General features: G+C 40.3%; 3 protein-coding genes across 3 annotated transcripts; 1 reads left to right on the top strand and 2 right to left on the bottom strand.

The window, feature by feature from the left end:
• Nucleotides 1–620: 620 nt before the first annotated feature.
• mzt1 (mitotic spindle organizing protein 1) lies at nt 621–3,779 on the bottom strand. Its single transcript, XM_027179326.2, has 3 exons — nt 3,526–3,779; nt 1,999–2,144; nt 621–1,097 (listed from the first exon to the last, which is right to left on the bottom strand). The coding sequence occupies exons 1-3, from the start codon at nt 3,575–3,577 to the stop codon at nt 1,068–1,070; spliced, it is 228 nt and encodes a 75-aa protein (XP_027035127.1). The 5' UTR covers nt 3,578–3,779; the 3' UTR covers nt 621–1,067.
• A 28-nt stretch (nt 3,780–3,807) lies between these two features.
• On the top strand, nt 3,808–11,072 carry bora (bora aurora kinase A activator). Its single transcript, XM_027179325.2, has 12 exons — nt 3,808–4,015; nt 4,121–4,298; nt 6,020–6,126; nt 6,228–6,273; nt 6,545–6,626; nt 6,759–6,818; nt 6,919–6,975; nt 7,587–7,807; nt 8,366–8,519; nt 8,812–9,311; nt 10,023–10,163; nt 10,551–11,072. The coding sequence occupies exons 2-12, from the start codon at nt 4,146–4,148 to the stop codon at nt 10,569–10,571; spliced, it is 1,542 nt and encodes a 513-aa protein (XP_027035126.1). The 5' UTR covers nt 3,808–4,015; nt 4,121–4,145; the 3' UTR covers nt 10,572–11,072.
• A 1,169-nt stretch (nt 11,073–12,241) lies between these two features.
• dis3 (DIS3 exosome endoribonuclease and 3'-5' exoribonuclease) lies at nt 12,242–21,465 on the bottom strand. The gene is made up of 21 exons (XM_027179327.2): nt 20,983–21,465; nt 20,114–20,271; nt 19,813–20,006; nt 19,638–19,711; nt 19,376–19,543; nt 18,790–18,951; nt 18,570–18,686; nt 18,121–18,258; nt 17,539–17,685; nt 17,310–17,426; nt 16,999–17,100; nt 16,855–16,919; nt 16,664–16,748; nt 16,385–16,512; nt 16,068–16,154; nt 15,818–15,974; nt 14,936–15,150; nt 14,349–14,517; nt 14,092–14,250; nt 13,464–13,589; nt 12,242–12,549 (listed from the first exon to the last, which is right to left on the bottom strand). The coding sequence occupies exons 1-21, from the start codon at nt 21,199–21,201 to the stop codon at nt 12,481–12,483; spliced, it is 2,856 nt and encodes a 951-aa protein (XP_027035128.1). The 5' UTR covers nt 21,202–21,465; the 3' UTR covers nt 12,242–12,480.
• Between the last annotated feature and the right edge of the window lie 398 nt (nt 21,466–21,863).

A 21,863-nucleotide genomic window follows, 5' to 3' on the forward strand; every position in this document is an offset into this window, starting at 1 on the left:
TCTCCATCGCCATGGGGGACCTTCTGTCTGCAGGAGCCAAGGACACAAGCACCTCGCACAACTCCAGCCCTGCTGGACGCTAATGAAGCCGGCACTGGCTACAAGTTTTCTCTCATGCTGATCTATTAGCAGCTTCTGCTAAAGCAAGCATTGAACCGGACTGTTTTAAGAGAAATGGACGAGCAGAGACGACTTACGAGTTCATGATATGTAAGAAAAAAAAAACCTGTTGCATGAAAAAGTGTAAAAAAATAAAATAACAAACAAAACAGAATTTAGATTTTAGTGGATCAAGATTGTACAGTTTACAGCAAAACAGGGAAATACAGAGTAAAATGTAGTTTGGAAACTGTGGCCCAAAAGAACAGCGATGATGTTTTCTTTCATGTAATACCTTTTCTTTCATGTTAATATTTATGAAACCTTTTAAAGTCTTTTATGGTAGTCACTTTTTGACCTACACGTTATTTTGTTCTTTTATTTGTAAAGGAACACTGTTAAGGTAAAACATTGGACCTAACTGTTGCACTTTTTATGTGTTAATGTACTCTGATGGATGTATTGTACAGTCACCCTTTCTGGCAGAACGGAAATAAAAGCTTCTAAATTCTAAAAAAAAATATGTATGCGAGTTGTTTATTGCAAACATTTCATTCTAGAACGTGTAACAGAAACACAAACTAAACATGTACATCAACTCCGTTTTTTGGAACAATAAGGTCCAACCACAGACCTGGATATAATCATATAGGATGACTTAGAAGCTATAGGATGACTCAGAGCTGCATAATGTCGCCATCTAGTGGACAAAACACAAACACTGCTGAAATCTGAGGACATCTCAAAAAAACTGTTGACTTAAAATACTGGCTTTATGAAAGCACACAAAGTTGATTGTGCACAGACAAAAGGGTCATTTTACAAAGAGAAAGAAAAACAAGGCTGAATGAAGGGGAAAAAAAACAGGGAAAAATATGCTGTATTAAATAGTACAGTCTCTTGGTGAATTGTTGAAATTTCTTCTTAATTTTTGTATTAAAAGACATCGAGCTTAGTGACATTTCTCCTCATCCTTGGCTTGTGCTGTTGTCAGAGGCCTGGAACAGAAAGAAAGACAAAGATAATGTAGCCGTGTCCATCTGTAAGGAATCATGTATTTGTATAAAACTATAATCGATACACTAGTAGTAGAAGAAATAAAGTAGTAGAAATTAAAAAAAAAAACAAAGAGGAAAAAAAAAGGAAACGTATTTTGCTCCTAATTTTTGCTTTTCCTCCTGAAAAGTTTGAATGTTTGAACACTTGATAAAAAAATATGAATGAATGAAAAGAAAAAAAACTACACAAAAGTCTATGGGAAACTTTTGCAGGGAACATTCCCTAACAACGTCCGCAGGGAATTCTGGCTTTCACATGAAAAACAACATTTTGCGCGTTAATGAAACTTGCAGTTCAGAGAATTTTTTTTTTATCAAGTGCAAAAATATCAGCTGTTGTTATGCAAATCGTTCATTTAGCACATGCAGTGCAATTTACATGAACCTGCAACGTATTTACATGCAACGTTGCGTGTAAACATGATGACACCAACCCTGAATTCACAGCAGACGCGTCATATAAGGTTCAGTCTCAGACTAGAACACAACCCAATATCCAGAAACACTTGCATACTGGCTTCAGACAACATGGTAAACTGTTTTATCTCATTGAAATGAAAATAAACCATTTGATTAAACCAAAATTATTCCTCCTTTGCTGTTATAAGAACATACATCCCGGGAAGGTCAAGATTTTGGAGCGTCGCTATGGAGACCATTAGTGAGATCGGGTACTGATGTTGGGTGATGAGGTCTGGTGTGCAGTCAGTGTTCAGGTCACTTTAGAAAAGGTTCTGAGGTAAACTGGCCTTTTTCAAAATCTACCCATAACAATGTATTTTTTTTTTTATTTCTAATCACTTGTTTGAATGAAGTAGTTACCTAAATATATTTTAGTTACCTTGAGTGTGTCTGTGGCTTTGCGTAGCTCTTTTATAACAGAGGAAAGAGCTTCTGGGTTGATGCCCTGCTCACATAGCCGCACGCAGATGGACAACGACTCCATGTCGAGTCCAGTGTTGAGGAGTCTCGAGATCTCCAAGAGAACTGAAAAACACACAGAGTACAGATCTGAGAGGAAAAAACAACAAACTGACGAACAACAGCATGACAACCTGATGATTTTTTTTTTCAAAAAGGTTTTCTCACCTGTTAATTAGTGTGTAAAACTGTATTTTATATTATTTCAACAACCCCCATTGCTAGAGAACGTGATAAGTGAAGTCACTACATGTACATCCACATGAGGAATAAACACAACGGAGTGTGCTTTTATAGGAATATAATCACAATCTTTGTGTTTGTTGCATGTTCCTGTGACCGCTCCAGAATTTATTATTTTTCCAATACCAGCAGGTTCTGTAGTTAACGCAAATAAATTCTGTATCTTGTTTAACCCGAATGCTAGACTGGAGCCAAAAAAATAAAAATAAATCAAATATTAAAAAAAAAAAACTCTATTAATTGCTTTTATAATCAGTTAATGATTATAAAGTACAACAATGAAAATTATATTATGTATAATCTAAGTAAGTAAATTAGATAATGTATAATATGTAAATTAGATTATGTGCAGCTTCCACCATACAATGACATATCGGAATGAGCTGTGGTAGCCTAGTGTTTAAGGTGTTGGACTACTGACCGGGAGGTTGTGAGCTCAAATCCCGCTGCCACTGCTGAGCCAATGAGCAAGGGCCTTAACCCTCAATTGCTCAGTTGTATAGAATGAGATAAAAATATAACGTAATGTAAATATAAACCTGTGATTTGGATAACGACCGGACATACTGTCAAAGCTGCAGTTACAGAAACTTAATCAGCACCTTTTAAACCCATCAGTATCGAGAACAGCGACGTGGTATAATCACAGAGAACATCCCCCATTCACACCTGGTATGACATCTGTTTCGCTCTAAATACAGGTGTGAATGGGTGTGAGCGTGTCACAGACAAGCACATGGAGAAAAACTTACATAGACCACTTTCTGAGGGGATCAGATCAGGGCCATTCCACACCAGACACGTTAAACTGAATGCATGGTCACTTTAGTTACCAAATCACGTGATCAATCAAAAAAACAAACAAAAAAAAACACTTAAATATACCAGGGTTGGGGGGCGTGTCCAATTTGCATGTCATGAATATTCATAAAAAGAATAATTATATTTTAGTAGTCCATTTTTTTGTATTTGTTTGCATAACATGACGATAAAGAGTCACTTTAAAAAACGATAACGTCGTTAATTTATTATTATTTGTCATTTATTTGTTTATTAGAGCATGGAATAAAATAGATATATAGAGCTAATAGCTAGCTGGCTTTTCAGGATACACCTCAACGACACTCAGTACGATATAATACAAAATAATACACTTCTTTTTCTGCAACTTAACGATGACTTTAGTGACAATTCGCACACTCACCGTCCATCGTTTCCCGGACAGCGTTCATGTTTGTATTCGCAGCACTAGCCATGACCGCTAGCTTAGCCTAGCTTAGCTTAGCCTAACAACACTCCTTCTATCCGTCCGTCTGTGGCTTTTCTCCGGTCAATAATTGCTCTTTACGTTACTTAAAACGAGTTCACGTGTAGATAAATATATATTTATATGTTTATATTTATTGACAGGAGGTTTATATATTGATGTTAAAATAAATACATGCGATATAGCTAGATGTTTGAACGGAAGTGAGTCATACGTCATATTTCTACGCGTCTTTCTGATAGGCCGGTGTGCTAGCCTTCTGCCTTGTGATTGGCTAGTGAGTGTTGAGGGAAAATTAAATCAAATGTTTGAACCACTGAGGAAACTGAAGGTGCCTAGTTTTCGTTGGTGTGTGTGTGTGTGTGTAGCTATGGGGATTTAGTTTGTCCTGTAACACGGTGATTAACTTGTTAAACCCAGCACTGAGGTAAGATTAACATTCATGTATATTTAGAGTTAACTGATTAACAGCTCTGTGTTAGCTTTAGTTTTATGACCTAGCTTAGCTTCATGACCTTTCCCTGCGTTATAGTCTCTAATATCAGCACAGAGGAAGGATGGGAGATGTAGCTGAGATCCAAATAACACCAGAAACCCCTGGGAGACCCGCCATCCTCAACCCGTTTGAGAGTCCCACAGATTACCACCGACTACATGAGTCTCTTGTGCCCAGTCCTTCTGTGTTCAGGTGCTCTCGGACATCTTCAGTGGTGTGTAACCTTTAAACATGTATATATATGCACATCTAAATCATTTCTGTAGCTACTCCTCCTCATAAAGGCTTCAGTCTTCTTAAACTCTCTTGATAATGTATCTTGTGCATTTTTTATGCAACCCCATGGACACAAGTTACCAAGGACTGGGGTTTTACTGCCATCTCTCTGTTTACATGTGAACATTTACAGCATTTAGTAGACACCTTTTATCCACTTACATTATCTCATTTTATAAAACTTTAAGGGCCTTGCTCATGGGCCCAACAGTAGACACCAAGCTTGACCTGGGATTCGAACTCTCAACCTTCCGATCGGTAGCCCGACCCCTTAACACTAGATTACCACATGCCCACAAAAATTTTTATTTTATCGTGGCCAAGAGGGCAACACACAATACCCCAGCACTGAGTTATACAATAATATACAGTAAATACTATACATACAGAATACACAGGATAGTATATATCTAGAGCAATAGATACCAAGGACTCAACTTCCAAAGGGAAATAATTATTCAGGAGAACAATAATTTTATTAAATTTATTTGTATGACAATAGTCTTTTAACAATTCTTGTTGTCTCAAAGCAGCTTTACAGAAGTATGTAAACAGAAAAATATATAATAATAATAATAATAAGAAGAAGAAAAAAATATATAAATGAATACATCCCTAACGATCTCGCCGGAGGCAACGGCGGCAAGGAAAAACTCCCTGAGAGGATATGAGGAAGAAACCTTGAGAGGAACCAGGCTCAGAAGGGAACCCATCCTCATTTGGGTGACACTCTACAGTAAATAATGTACATGTAAATAATTTACAGAACAGGATAGTATATACACAGGACTAAAGTACACAGGAGAATTTATACTTTGGAAAATAAGTAAACAAGGTGATGCACTTGGACAAATACTCAGGAAAATTCAGATTCAGGACAATATGTATTCTGGAAAATAAAAATAACAGGGTAATGTATACTTGGGACAAAAATACACAGGGTGGCATGTTCTCTGAGGTCTCTGTGTGTGTGTGCGTGCGTGTGCAGTTACCTTTTTAAATTATATATAATATATTGCTGCATGATAATACAATTGCTCAAATAATTTTTCCCCTCTACATTCAGTAACCCATAATGACAAAGTAATAATGTCTTTACATTTATTTAAAAAAAAAACTAAACAAAACTGAAATATCATATGTACATAAGTATTCAACAGTCCCCACCTGATCTGAACGATCTTGAGAGGATTAGAAAAGCTGAATGGCAGAAAATCCCCCAGTCCAGGTGTACAAAGCTTGTTGCAATAGACCCAAACAGACTCGAGGCCATAATTGCTGCCAAAGTTGCCTCAACTAAGTACTGCATAAAGAGTTTAAATACTTTCAGCACCCACTGTGTGTCTGTCTCTGTGTGTGACAGGACAATGTATATAATGTGGACAGTAAATACACACAACAACATATTTTCAGCACAAATCTGCCTTAAGAATTATAATCCTGGACCATCTGACCATGATGGCTATCTATTGTATACTAGGAAGCAAAGTGGTGTATTTTGTTTCCATGGCGACAAGGATTTTCTCTTGATTTTAATTTGCATAAATTATTTTTACCTCGACTAATTACATTTTTTTTTTAAAAAGTAGTCTGCATTGTACAATATTAATATATTCTCACACAGCTTGAAGGAAATTGATAAGAATTTATGATTTCCAGACACCAGCAAAGTTCAAATGGTCCATCGACGAAATGGCAAACCTCCTCCCGGTGCACATAGACCCTGAGGATATTCACCGCCAGGCTTTATTTATGAGCCAGAACAGGTGAAACATGCTGCATGCAGAAGTGAGGTCTATAATGAGTGTTAATTTCACTGCTCATAACAGCTTTATTCTGCTCGTTTTTTTTTTTTTCTGCCACTAAGGACGGACGCGGAAATCGAGCAAAAGCGTCAGAATGCGATCGAACAAGTAAGTAAAGTTTCATTACTCGTATATCGAGCTAACGTTTCACATTTATCACTTCGCTATTTGAACCGATTCAGGGTGTTTATGTAAGATTAGAAGATCGAAGTGATATTTGTCGTAAGTTGATGAGACTTACAGAATGAGCATTTAAAAAATACACGTTTCATTGCTCTGTAATGTTGATTTTTAAAAAATCAAATTCAAACATTTTGTGCATTGTTAAAAAATTTTTTCGAGATGAACGATGTATTGATGTAATGCCTTTGTCTATTAGTTTTTTACTAAAAGTGCTATAGTTCCATCGCCATGGGGACCGCCGGCGACTAAACAGTCAGCAATGCTGAGCCACGAGAAAAGTAAGTCAGGTCACGTGATCGATAACGGTTTATGTCCTAAGAACCTTTACATTTTCATTTTCCGCAGTGTACAACACACGTGTCGGTGACACGTGACGTGACTTAGTTAATTTAGACATTTTGTCTGTTTAGTTCCAGGTTTGTCTTCGCCGCTCATAACAGAGGAAAATCCACCAGCAAAGAAAATCCATGGTTTGTGTTTCACGTTTCAAGCTATTTTGTTATTACACATTAAGGTTTAATGTTTTATGTGACTTTGAATAAACTCTTCTTTTTCCTCTGTGAATTACAGCGACCTGTCAGACAGTTCTGTCTTTACCCGTGGACTTCAATATTGAAAAAGTATTAGGTAAAAGGTTCCTCACTTTTCCCAGAACTGAAAATTACTCTTTCAATTTTGCAGCGTTTTACGGATGTCGCTCACTGGTAGGTCTCTTGTTTCTCTTTGTAGGTGTGACTTGCTTCATTTTTAGCTTCCGACATGAGCAATGATATGTATAGCTGCCATGTCCTTTGTTATTAACACCTTCACAGTTATCCAATCATGTAATAGCAGCACAATGCAATCAAACAACTTGTAGATACAGGTGAAAATTCTGAGTTATTGTTGACATCATACCAGATCGTAACCCAATCACTCTTTACAACCACGGTGAGCAGAAAAGCATCTCTGTGCTCATGATCCTTGTCGTAGCTTCTCCATCTATAACAAAACCCAGGAGATCCGAACTTCTGAAAAACTCAAACCCGACCATCTGACACCAACATCTATAATCAAAGTCACAGAGATGACACTTTTCTGAAGCTGTTCAACTGGATCTGCAGAATTAGATGCGTTTGCGAACTAATTAAACGGTTTAGCTGATGTCACTGGAATGTATCTCTGCTGGTTAGTGTGTATATGCAAGGTTGGACACGCATCCTTATACTTGGCTGTGTGTGTGTGTTAAACCCTCTCAGGCGATTACTGCAGGACGGACGACGTCTCGGAGCAGGTGCAGGAGAGCCTCAGCTCCTCTTCACTGAGGCGGAAGCTTTTCCTGGACGGCCATGCGAGCGGCTCGGATTCGTCCAGCCCTCCCAGCCCAGAGAGAGAGGCACATGGTGGGAGCAGAGAGATGATGTCTTCAGTCATCGTGTCACCCATGAAGTGTGGGGTCACAGCCACAACTCCTTCATCTGTGAGTGCTGGACATAAGTACACACAACCACTGTAGGATCTCATGCACCATGCACATCTACCTACTAGGGTACTTGAACTCTTACAGAATTGACAAACAAACACTAGTATACATCAGTGCAGTGCTACGGAACTCTTGCAAACTCAAACTTTTGCACACTAGCATCCATGAACTCTAGCATATTTGCATGCTTCAAAGCTTACTATTAGCGTACTTTTACTCTTGCATGCTAGTGTAGGTAAACTCTTGCATACGATGGGCCTCAAACACTTGCATACTAGGGAACTAATAGACTTGAACACTACCATAAATGTGTACTCGTACACTAGCAGACTTGACATTTCTTTGTCTACTAGAATCCTTGAACACGGTCATATTTGCATACTTATATTCTTGCCTACTTGAAAACTAGTAGATTTGAACTCGCATAATAAAATGCATGCCTAACATGACTCCAACTCATTTTCATGTCCCCTTGACAGTAATGTGTTGTAATCTCTCGTACTGTAGCTGTAATCAGTGTATTGTGTTTGTGTTCCCTCCGTCTCTCTGTCGCAGGGTCAGTTCTCCTCCAGTCCTATCCAGGAACGAGGGCGTGCTTACAGTCTCGGCAGTGTGACCAGTCCTATGTTTCCGGAACGGTCGTCTCCTCGGTTTCAGTCCCCCACTGTGTCCCCTATCGTACTGCAGCAGTCAGTTACGCCTCAGTCAGGTACAAAAATACATCCTGTTCACGATTCAATTGTCGAACGGCTTTAAAATTCAGATCTAGCAAACAACTTTTGTCAGGGTCCATCAGTGAAATGTGCATGGAGATTTATGTAGGCTTTTAACTGGTGAACAATCATAAAACTGATCTGTAAATTATTTCCAGATAAGATTTTGGTGTGTGTGTGTGTGTGTGTGTGTGTGTGTGTGTGTGTGTGTGTGTGTGTGTGATGTAACATAACATTGTAAGTATTCTGTATTAAGTGTATATTGTGCACTTTTTCTGCCACTGCTAGGTGAGAGGAAGCGATTGTCCTTCCTGTCTCCAGACGGTCTTTCTTCCCGTAGCCAGAACATGGCAGTAAACCGGTGTGGTGAGAGCCCGTATGTGGAGGGCTGTTCTCCCATTCGTAGCTCATCACCTCTTCACCCTCACAACAGCAGATTCTCCTTCATCCTCCAGGACAAGGAGGACATCTTCCTCAGCGAGCCTTTACCTGTTATGGAACTGGACTCCTGCTCCCCCGGGGTCCGGGCTGGGCACGGCGTGAGCCAGGAATCCCTCCCCGAAGTGGAGAGGATGGAGCAGAGCAAGCCAACCGAGGACGAGCTGGGACAGCCTTCTCCTCGCCCATTTCCAGAAGAAGAAGTGGAGGTAGAAGAGGCAGCAAGTGGAGAGGAGTTCTGTCGACTCACCAGCTCGAGGACAGGGAGCACATCCAATACGGAGAGCACCCGCATGTTCGTGTCACTGCTGGCGGAGGGGAGCATGGCACCCTACGATGCTAGCATGCAGGTCCGTATGCGTGCCCTAAACTAACGAGACTCGTAAACGCGATACGGTTCAAACCTTCTGGAGAATTCCTTTATTAATACTAAAATGAATGGATTCAAAATGTCTGTCAACATGCAGCCATTGCTTCAACACATGATGGAGGAGTCCATCATCAAGCCCGAGTGTTGACCACCATTTATTATTATTTTTAAAGTATAAATATATTACTACCACGTGTCACTAACACGTATCTTTCAGCCCACTTTAATCCTGAACACCCTAGCTGTAGAAAGGGTGCCAATCCATGTATTGCTATCCATTAGGATACTAAAGGGATAATTCGGGGATAAAATTAACGCACACGATGTTTTACTTAACGCAAAGTCCATCGGCCAAGTTCGGTGTTTAACGTCAGTTTTGTACTGGAGCTCTAATGTAGCTGAAGAATAATAGAAGTCATATTTGACTTGGCCTGAAATCTCTGGGAGGTGACACAATCTATTTAAATGAATACATTATTACCACATATTCATATCTGAGGCAACTGAATATGACGTCCGTTATTCATCCATTCGAGTCATAGCTCTCGTGCACACAAAAAAAAACAAAAAAAAAAAGACACCAATCGTGTGCACTGAAAGTTTTAATCCGATTGTTCCTTTATTGGCTGTGCTGTGTGGTTTTGCGCCCCTCTGTCCCGAGCGTGATCCGTCCCTCGTGTTGTGTGTTCAGGTGGACAGCGGTTATAACACGTACTCCACGTGCACCACCAGCCTAATGGACGGCGTCGGTACAGACAGCCAGAGCAAGGAGCCGCAGGACACACACACGGCCGAGGAGGGACTCGTTCATTCTAAACGCACTAAGTCGAAGGTAACACACACTCACCGAGCGGAGATTAGTTTCACTGATAATACCTTTTATTATACACACACACACACACACACCGTTCACTTTATTAGGTACACGTGCGTTCGTGCAATTATCTCCTCGGCCAATCGGTTTGTTACAGTGCATAAGCTTGTCTATATACGGCAAGAGCTTCACAGTGAGGATCAGTGAGTTAAGCTGTGGCATGAGCTGAAATCTTCTCCGAAGCTCTTGATCCGTATCTCCTTGATTTCATGTATTGTTCCGCTGCCACACGATCGGCCGATCAGATAATTCCAAGTATTTCTGTTACAATAGTTACAGTTAGTTTTAGTCCTTACATGTTTTAAAGGCTTATCACAGTTTAATTGCAGCTGTGGTGTTTTCCAGCTGTTTTTGTCATCCCACTGAACACGAGGGACCGATCAGGGACTCCACGTCTTTCACCTCCTCCGAAAGCTCAGAAGAACCGTTTACATGGTGCTTTTATACTCAATACCATGCTGTTATACAGTCAATTCTTGCACAGATGCCTTTTATCTTCAGCATCAAGACACAAAGGGTGTTAATGAACGTTAAATTTACCTCATGGATGTTCTGTCAGGAACTGAGAAAACTTGACTTAAATTGTGATCGATGGATATATACACTAACTCTTATTTAAGTGTCTGAACTCATGAATACATAAATGTGCTTGCATTAATCGGTTTATTTTTTTTAATTGATATGGACTTTTTTTTTTCCTTTTTTGCAATTTTTGTACATTATTGTATGCTCTTAGATATTTATGAACGTGTGATCAGAACCACTGAAGCATATACGAGTAATAATCTGCGTAGATGATGTTGCTGCGTGCAGCGTTAAACCTGTGTTTCTGCTCAATTGCAATAAAGGATTTTGATATGAAATTGAGACGGAGTTCTGAGGAAATGATTTCTTGTCTTCTGTATATGAACCTGCATCATATAAAAGGTGACGAGCCAACAGGAACTCAATAAAGAGCAAAATGCCAGTGATTTTATGTTGTTGTTTTTTTTTTTACAGCTGTGTGTTCACACGCAGTCTGTGAAAGAGGTGAGGTGAGTGTATGTGGGTTTAGTGTTGTGTGTGTGTGTCAGAAGAGTGTCAGTAGAAATCAAAGGAAAGGTGTAGAAGACAGTAGTGAGTGCAGCTCTGCACCCCTTTATGGGTTAGAGACTAGCAATGAGGAAAAGATGTGAGGCAGAGATGAGGATGTTGAGGCTCACTTTAGGAGTGATGAAGGACAGGATTAAGAACGAGCAGGTCAGAGGGACGTCTCAGGTTGTCTGTTTTGGGGACAAGGTCAGAGAGGATAGATTGAGAATGGGTTGGACATGTAGAGAGGAGGGAGATGGTTATATTGGTAGAAGGATGTTGGACATGGAGCTGCCAGGTAAGAGGTCAAGAGGAAGGCCAAAGAGGAGATTTATGTATGTGTTCAATAAGGACATGAAGGTAACTGGTGTGAGGATAGAGTTAGGTGGAAACAGATGATTCGCTGTGGAGATCCCTAACTGGAAAGGCTGAAAATAGAAGAAGAAGCAGCCAGCCATGTGTTGATGCATCTAGAAATACTATGTTTTATGTCCCATTTGATCATTTAAATATTCCTTTGTCTTTAGGGGGCAAAAGGTTTTCCTTTATTTATTCATCTTCAGCAGACTTTATCTAGTTCAGGGTTAATGTGTTTAAAATGCGTAGAATTTTGATTAGAATTTGGGAAACGGATCTAAGTTTTTAATAAAATGTTGTGAGGAGCTACAAACAACACAGGCAGGATTGCTCAGAAATCCTTGGGGGGTGGGGGTGGGGGGGGGATTGTGTGTAAAAATCATGTATAAAATTATTTTTTTGTAAAAATATACAAAGCCTGTAAAAAATCAGCTGCAAATTTCATGAATCTTTTCGTAGTAGGTGAATTATTTTTTTCCCATCGTACAAATAAAAACAGTCACTAAAATGTTTTCTTCTATCATGTTAATTATTTTAATCCCTTTGAATCTGAGACTGATCAAACTTGACCATAAAACACAGGAAGAGTCGTTTAAAAAAACTCAATACTCGTTCTGCCGTCACTTTAATTTGTTCCTGAACCAAAGGTCAGTGACCTTGTGACATTCAGAGAACCAGAATAATGTAACACCCAGAAGTCCAGTCACACACTCGTTGAACCTGACCTACAGTTCATACACAGCTCCACATCTCTGTAGTCTGGCTCCTAGACAAAAGCAAGCAAAAGAATATTTACAGAGATTTAAAATGTTTTCACAATCTCTTAAAAAAAAAAAACGCGCAGGTTTCAGAGATCCAGTTTGGGTTTCTTTGCTTCGGGTTCTGGCTCAGGTAACTGCACGCTGACGCCTGGGATCTGAAAGAGACGGAGATTTTTAATATACAAACACGTGTCCAAATAACCTGTTTATATCACAGGAACTTCTGAACGTTGTCTTCATTTATTTACAAGAACATTTCTCATGCATTGAAATACTGAATATTTTCAAATCTTTTTTTTTTAAACCAAAAACAGGCAGGATAGATTTAAATCAATAAAAGTGCAAAGGTTCTAATAACCTTCAAACAACCATCAAGTAAGACATGAAGGAAATCAGTAATACAACGCAGCGCTGCCAAATTCTCCGTTCTGATTGGTCAGAAGGTTAATATATATATATATATATTTAAAAAGCATAATTTGACAGCGACTGAAAGATATTTAAATATTTTCTTCTTTTCCGCTCCGATCTTCTTATGTATATAGTTGGCATCGAGTACCTGAGCCTCTTGAGTCCACAATATTGATATTCGCATGTCGAATAAACTTAAGACTTTAAAAATATTTATTCAAGATTTTAGCAAAGAGTCACCAACATGAGCGACGTTGCTTTTACGAGGTATAAGACGAGCTACGCTTCTTTGTCTTAACGTCAGGGGGCTGGTGAATGAATGACCTCGTTTGTACTTCATTCATAATGTAAACTAGAAACTGTGTATGTTTTGTAATAAATATGTTAAATGGCACTGTGGAAATTTCTATAACAAAATAAAGATTGTGATTGTGTCCAATTTAATCCTTTTCTCTTAATGTATTAATAATTCTAGACTAACAAATCCAGATCATTAATTAGTTATTATTACTAATTAATGATGTATTTTGCATGACCAGGCTGCAGAGTTCAAGGTGTTCCAGGATGTGAATCAATCCCGAATCACCCGAGACAGCGATTCATCTCAGTCCTTCGGGTTGTAAAGTATCTGACAGAACGACACGATGACTCGACTCACCACCGGCTCTAACAGAGCCATCCTGATCTTCTGGTGCTGGAGGTTTGAGGCGTCCAGTCTGATGGTCACTTTGACCCTGTCGAATATGTGGAAGGTGTGCAGATCCTCCACGGTCAAGGAGGGGCCCTGAAAAGGAATAACAAAATAAAGGTATTATGTACGAATTGATTTCAGTGATGAAGCTCATCCAGGAAAGCAGACATTCAGAAATGAGCTGACTGATTAAAACCATCACAGATTTTGGTATTTAGCCGAATCTGTAGCCAAGGCACTTATACAAATAAGTGGGAGGAAGTGATTAAATTCAACATTCTTGGTTAATACAGATCGTCGACATGGGAAAGTTTAATAGTGAGTTTTAAAAAAAGCTGAGAAAGGAATGATAATGAGAAACTGGTTTGCTAGAAATATTTTTAATATATCTTAAATTATTAGCAACGTTAGCCTCCAGGGCTAAACTAAAGCAGATACACTGGCTGATTGGATTCGTTTAGCCTGAATTATTCCTTAAAAAATTTGTATTCAGACTGTAGCGACTGGGGGATTCTCATTCTCCTCCTAATTCTCACTCATCAGTCATCATCAGGACCATCAATGTTGTGTACTAGTTACAAAGCTTAGCGAGAACCTCGGAGTCGAAGCTGAGCCGTGGTCCCGGTTTGTCCTTGTTCTCGAAGAACACCGTGCCCTCTAGGCCGAACTTCGGGATGAGGATGATGATGGCGTTCTTCCTCACAAATAGAATGAAACCTTCTTCGTTCAGGATGCCTTTGCTCTTGAAGAAGAGCTGTCGGGCAAAAATGTTGTAGCGTGTGATTTATAGATCGGACAGTGAAAAGAGGAAGCGTCCGGGATACGGACTGAGAACGTGTTGCTGTGCCGAACCTGCGTGTGGAAGGCCACCGAGGCTCTCTGAGCGTACTGCGCCATCTTGTGTCTGTAGTTGAGGTTGTTGCACAGAGCAGACTGCTTGTGTTTGTCCATGAGTTGGGGGTAGGTGCTGTCAGCGTGGATGGACACAGCCAGCAGCCGATGCACTATGATGTCAGAGTATCTACATAAACAACAACAAAACACAACACTCTTGGACCTTTATGTTTTTGTTTTTTTTAAAGTGCAATATTCCAAATACTTTTACTGAAGCTAAATTGTTTATCGCCCCCCCCCCCCCTCTTAAATTTCCATCCGCTCCATAAGTATTGGCCCCCTTCAGGAGATTTAATATACATTACATTTTCAGAAGCACAGCTTCTGTGTGTAACAATCCCTACGTATTTATTTAATAATGAATTAATTAAATATTCTTAATAACGAAATAGTTTCATAGTTAAACTCCTTTGAGCTACAATGAAATATATTAAAAAGTGTTATTTAAGATATGTAATAATTATGACACACAAAACAACAAGAGGTGTTTGTGGGCATTTTACAAGTTTTCTTTAGCGTATAAACGAGGCTCGCTGTAGGATCACCTCCTGATGGGCGAGGTGAAGTGCGTGTAGATGGGTGAAGCCAGGCCGTAATGGTGGAAGTCGCTGTCCATCCCCGAGCAGAAGTATACAGCCTGCATCATGCAGCGTGTAGCCAGGATACGCATCAGCGTGTTGAAGTAGGAGAAAGTCTCCAGAGTCGCCTCGTTTAGAGAATCTGCCAGAGCCTTGGCTGAATCCGTCCGGATCACAAGATCCTGAGGAGGAGTTAAGTGCAAAAGTTTGCACACAATTCTTTTTAAAATGTCAGGAAACAACAGAACGTTTAACCTTTATTATCACAAACAACAAAAATCGGTTAAGAAAAAAAAACACGTTAGGATTGTGTGATCCGTTACCACAAAATGACCTAATGTTTATTAAACATTAAAACAAAAAAAAATAAACTCTTTTAAAAGTAGGAGAAATTGTAATATATATATATATATATATATATATATATATATATATATATATATATATATATATATATATATATATATATATAGTAGTGGTACATGTTATAACCATCAATAACAGCGCAGTGGCTTGTCATAAGATTATTGAACAAACATAAAAACATAACCTCTGGGTTTAACAAAGCTGCGACCCTGGAAGCTAAATAAATGTCTCCACGATCCATAATCACTACAATCCATTTATCTGCCAAGTGAAATTTGTTACTATAGAAACGACAGCAAATTACGACGAGCTGTGATTTTTCTTGCTTCCAGAGTTACTGTCAGAGCTGCTGCTGCTACAGACAATGAATCACCTTCTGACCTTCTGACCAATCAGAACAAAGAATTCGACCATGTTGTATAATAAACATGGATATGAAATCTGAATACAGAAGAGACAAAGACAGGGAAATTTAGCACCTACTTTTGACTTGGCAGCCTTGACAAGGATGTCGTAGTTGGACGGAGGAGGTGCGGGGTGTTTCCGGAGCAGAGCGCACTCGGGGAACTCCTCGTAGATCTTCTGAGCCACAGAGATGTTCGCCAGCAACATAAACTCCTCCACCATGGAGTTAGTGTCTCTGAAAAAAAGGTTTAAAAAAACGTTCGACACACAGCATTTGAAATTGTGGTGAAACGTTTGTTTTGATTAAGCTACTAAATCCTGGACTCACTTTAGCTCCTTGGTCTGGAGGTCTATAGGGTCATGAGTCTCGCTGTCGATGTGAAAACGCACCTCAGGGGAGGACAGCGTCAGGGCCCTGCGACGACATCAATCATCTCATATACAAGACGTGCTTTTGGGATTCCTAGTTCAAAATCTGCCCAAAAATCTAATTATTCCATCAAATCTTTGCACTTTATCAATAAATCAATAGGGGACACAATACAAAAAAAGCTATTTTATTTCCATACACTTGCAATGAAAATTTTGGTCAAATTGCTTTAGAATTATTATTATTATTATTATTGTTGTTGTTGTTGTTGTTACCCTTTTTCGATTCGTCTGGCCTTTAAGATCCTGGCCAGCGTGTTCAGACCTCTGAGGCTCTTAGTGACGTCATCGTTCATATTGGAGTCATCGATTCGCATCTGAGCTTCAGCGTATGTCAGAGATGCCTGAGATGACGTGACAATTCTGTTAATATCTGATATTACCCGAGTACCCGAATGTTTACGCAGTTTTCCTGAACATAGGCACAAAGCTAAAATATTATGACTCTTTAGCACCTGCTACCTTACTGACTAGTCGTTTTAAATCAGTGCCAACCTTGGAATTGATGACGCTCTTGGTGAAGCGGGTGTTTATGATTTCGGCATTGTGGTTCATCTCCCAAATACATGAAAATGCTAACCTGCAGGGACAGAAATGCTAAAATCAGGATTTATGATTGGATCCGCTGTGAATGACTGAATGTGCGCTTATGGAGTCAAGTGTCAAGTAAAGGAGGCTTAAGGTACCTTTCCACGTTGGAGCGCAGAGAGCAGAGATTAGAGCTCAGAAGCTCTGGAACCATATCGATCCTCTGTGGAAAAATACGTTAGACGCCATGACGCACAATTATATCCCGCGACGTGCCGCATTTCTGCATGGTATGTGTTTACCTTTCCGCAGAGATAGACTGTGGTGCCTCTGCTGGCTGCTTCCTGATCTAACGCATTTCCTGGGCGAATAAAGTGGCTCACATCTGCAATATGGACACCGACCTGAGGCAATAAGAACCCACGGTCAGGATGTAAGGAATATTTTACCTGGAAATGCTTTGAGAGCTCACATTGCATTCAAACCTGAGGAAATTACATCATCACCATGAATCTGAATCTGAAAGTGTCCTTGAGAATTTCTAAAATCTTTTAGAATCTCTCTCTCTCTCTTTCTTCCTCTCTTACACACACACACACACACACACACACACCTCCAGGTTTCCGTTGTCCAGATCACGACAGTGTAAAGCATCATCGATGTCTGTACAGCCGGGAGGGTCGACACTACACACACACAGGTGCCTCAGGTCCGCTCTCACTTTCAGATCCTGAGAGGAAGCAACATTTTTAATAAAGTAACACACAGAACTATGGCTGAAGGGACGAATGAAAAATAGTGTGCTAATTACAAGATGTGGTGGTGTTGTGGTGGTGTTTTACCTCTTCTGTGATACTCCAGGGCATTTTGGGTAAGAAGCTGAGCACGGCCTGTGAGAAAGGCTGGTGAGGAACATCATGCTCTAAAAGCAGGACCTCAGTCTCCGTTTCCTTATCACCCGCCCCTCCGAGGTTCCTCACAAAGTGACCCTGAGAAAGTCAAAATCAGAAGTCGAGGCCTAATGTTAGAGAGTTTGACTCCTAACCCTAAGGTTGTGGGTTCGAGTCTCGGGCCGGCAATACCACGACTGAGGTGCCCTTGAGCAAGGCACCGAACCCCCGGACTGCTCCCCGGACGCCACAGCATCAATGGCTGCCCACTGCTCCGGGCTCATTGCCCACTGTGTGTTCACGGTGTGTGTGTTCACTGCTGTGTGTGTGCACGTTCGGTGGGTTAAATGCAGAGAACGAATCCTGAGTATGGGTCACCTTACTTACTTATCACGTCACTTATACTTTCACGTCATTGAAGAAAAAAAAAAAGACTATTGTGTCACTTCAACTTAGAAGAGTAGTATGTACTTGGATGCAAATGTTGTTTAATAAACATCCCTGATGCAGTCCCAGACCTGACATGATACTCACATTGGGATATCTGGAATTCCTCGGCCAGCCGTCTATGGCCACTATGATCCTCTGGCCCACCAGCGAGGAGGCCTGACGTGTCTCGATGCGGATGCGTGGGATTCGTCTGTCTGCTGGGGTGAACAGATGTCTGGTGGCCTGTGGATTACGTCGGAGAAACAAAACACATTATAGGTTTGAGTATTACAACCATATCAATCTCAAATAGGTTCTGTATTTCCTACGTAGAACTACTGAAGGTATATTACAGGTTATTCAATTTACCTAAGAGTTTTCTACCAGATCAAAGCTGGCAGCAACGCTGATCATTTTCACAATAGCTACAGTATATTCTTCACTGATTTATAACGGATTTGTGAGTGAGTGTAAAAAACTTGTTAAGTTAACTATAGTAGGTAATATCTTTCATGATCATAACATGCACTGCATGCCAAGCCAAACTAACGCACCTCTTTGATTTGAGACGGGTTGAGCATCCCGCAGAAGGGCCGCCAGTTCCTCTTGATAATCCCCACCACACGGCCAGTGGGCTTTAGCAGAGTGGTATCCAGTACAGGGCTCTCCAACTGAGTCCAGAACAGTCAACGAGTAGCTCATTAGAAAGACTCAGAACATCAGTTTAGTTCACACGTAAAAAATACATACGATATCCAACACTGCTGTAGTCACCTTCTTCTCTGCCTCCTCTTCCTCTGTGTCTTCATCGTTCTGCCGATCGTCCTGCAGCACCACAGAAGAAGGAGTGACCCAGCTCTCTTTGGGGAAGAGCTCCACGGCTACAACATCCTGGTGCACGGCTCGATTCAGGTTTTGCAGGCCCTGGAGGAGAACCTGATAAACACACACACACACACACACACACACACACACACACACACACACACACACACACACACACACACCCCTTTATGGCATAAAGTCAGTGCCATGCAAAATAATAAGAGCTGAAATTGTACTAATGCAAATAAATAAACGACGACATCTAAATCCCCCCAAAAATAATCTTAGGTGACTAGTAGATATTTCTATTTTTTCCAACATTTGTGTTTTTACTTTTTTGTTTGATGGTCACTTCATCTATATAACAACCTCTTTGTGATAACTAGCTCAATTTCCCACAGTCCGTAGCTAACTTAAGCTCAGAGTTCATATTTCACAGTTACACAAGATTCTCACCCACTTGAACGTTAGGTGTATCGTGTGTCCACAAAAACCCCTAATAAACATTTAGAGGAACTTGTTTCTTTTTTCCTACCTCCGTGGTCTTATCTCCTTCTCCATGGATAAAGACGGTAGCCTCCAGGTAGTTGTCTGTGTTTGCCCTGAACGAGCCCTGCAGGAAGGCGCCGCTCTTGATACCTGCCTGGATCTTGGACAGAGGCAGATGCTCCGGAAAAAGCAGCTTACTGCAACTGATCTCATTCTGACAAATTAAATCAATAATTCAGCTGAGTAACGCTGTTATACAAAACATTTCAGCAAGTTGAACAAGAAATACTCTAATATCTGGTCCGTACTTGATCATCGGAGGTCTTTGCCAGTCTGTCGACCAGCTCTGGATTGCCAATCAGGCTTTTGATGTACTCCTCACCTGCACAGAAGATTCTTATTAAGGAGGGACTTCAAATCAAATAAACACCAAGCATGAATTAATCCTCAGTGTGCCTCATGAGTTCATTCAGACTGACGTACATCTGTAAGCGATCACGCCGTCCTGCTCGGCTTTCTCCTTGTTTGCGCGGTCGTTTGTGAGCAGCACCACCTTCAGCTCTGCACCGCTCTGCGATCTGCTCAGGTGCTCTGTGTACCACTTAGCCGCCACGCGTATGGCTCGGTCATTGCGGTCGTTGGCGCTCTCACTCTGCTCCCTTTCGATAAACGTCTCCCTGTGATTAAACAGTGCGGCATCACGCTTACGTTAGCTTTGTAAACAAAAACTATTTCATTTTATCATGTGATTAATCATCGGTTTTATCCATTACAACCTCGTTACCTGTGATGTTCGTTTGTGAACGTATAGAAACGTTTCTCCTTGTCATGGATAGCATCTTTAATCCGTTTGTACACGGGAGCACTCCTGTGTCTGACCTCCTGTAAAACCGTCTGCAGGATGATCACGTTCCTGATCAGGGGATCTTCCAGAATGTCAATCTGTCAGCATTAAACAGAGAGGAACTGCGTAAGAAACCCGGAACGACGTGTACACACTTACTTCTAAACTCTCATTCGTGCAAAAACGATTATCGGAATAAATCAAGACGACCAAGTACGACTCGCCTGAACATCATGTGTGAAATGGATCACTTTACACTAAACTTTTAGGAAAATAACACACTCTTATTCTATACTTCATGCCTCATCCTTCAGGGACTGCAAGTGGCAACATTTACACTTACATTTACAGCATTTAGCAGACGCTCTTATCCAGACTGACTTACGTTGTTTTTTTTTTTCAGTTTATACATCTGAGCAATTGAGGGTTAAGGGCCAAATTGGTGGACCTGGGATTCGAACCAATGACCTTCCGATCAGTAGCCTGAGCTACCACATCCCATGGTCAAGAAACCATCCCTTAAAAAGGTGCAGTTTAGGATGTTTCTACACTTATAATAATCCAATCATCTTAAAAGAGGCTGTAAAGAAATCCAGATTGACTTTGAACACACAAAACAAAACAAAACAAAACAAAACAAACAGAGTTCACCAGGGGATCAAATGTTCCGTACAAAACAAACAAAAGTGAGTTTCATTTCATTTTAGGTCTCATATTAGAGTTCGTGATGAGATAAAAGTTTAAAGCTGATATCAGAAGAATTAGGATTTGTGTTCAGGATGAAATGGGTCATGAGTGTGAACACGTACCTGATGCAGGACTACATTAGTGTCAGGGATGAGATAGTGAGGAAATGTACACAGGTTGCTCTCTATACACGGATCACACTGCAGTGCTGGAGCTTCATCTTTACACTCACTGCAAACTTCACTTCCGCACCAGATATCATCTCTCAGATAGTGCTCACGTACGATTTTTAACACGCCACCCGAGCGGGTTTTTTTAACAAACGTTTTGGACTTTAACATGACTTTAAAAAAAACGCGAGTATTAAAAAAACACAAGGCGCAGAAAACCCACGTGTGTCTATCCGGTATCCGGGGCCACTAAAAACATTTCCGGGGTTTCAACGCGTCGAAATAAATGTTTTCTTTGCCATCCGTATTGATTATACGCTTACTCGAAATAGTTATTTAAGGATACACGGCTAAGAAAAGAACCCAAAACCTATAAGAAAATCGTATTATTACGCATATTATATTTCTGCAAGAGTTTGAACTCTAAACTCCGCGCACAATCGTGGTCGGCCAACAATTTTGAGGTGTTTTAAATATCTTGACCACTAGATGGAGACATTGCATAACATTTTGCTCTGCTGAGCTGTTACCCAAAGAATGATTTACACAATAATTAAAGCGAAAACTTCTTTTAGCTTGTCTTTATATCCTTCTCATTATTTCCATTTTCGTGGCTGCTTATTTTGGAAGGTTGTTTTGTTGTGTTTAGCCTATAGTATACACGTAAACTTCATAAGTTATGATGTTATTTCATATATACGAGTTTGTTTATTCCTGTGTAGGAGATAACTGACTACAGTCTGTCACTGTATCACTTGCTGATTCATTATAGTCTTATAAGATGCTCATAGCAATGGTTTGATGCTCATATCACAACAAAACCACTGTACCAA

The sequence above is a fragment of the Tachysurus fulvidraco genome, chromosome 18 (assembly GCF_022655615.1).
Source record: "Tachysurus fulvidraco isolate hzauxx_2018 chromosome 18, HZAU_PFXX_2.0, whole genome shotgun sequence".
Classification (NCBI taxonomy): Eukaryota; Metazoa; Chordata; class Actinopteri; order Siluriformes; family Bagridae; genus Tachysurus; species Tachysurus fulvidraco.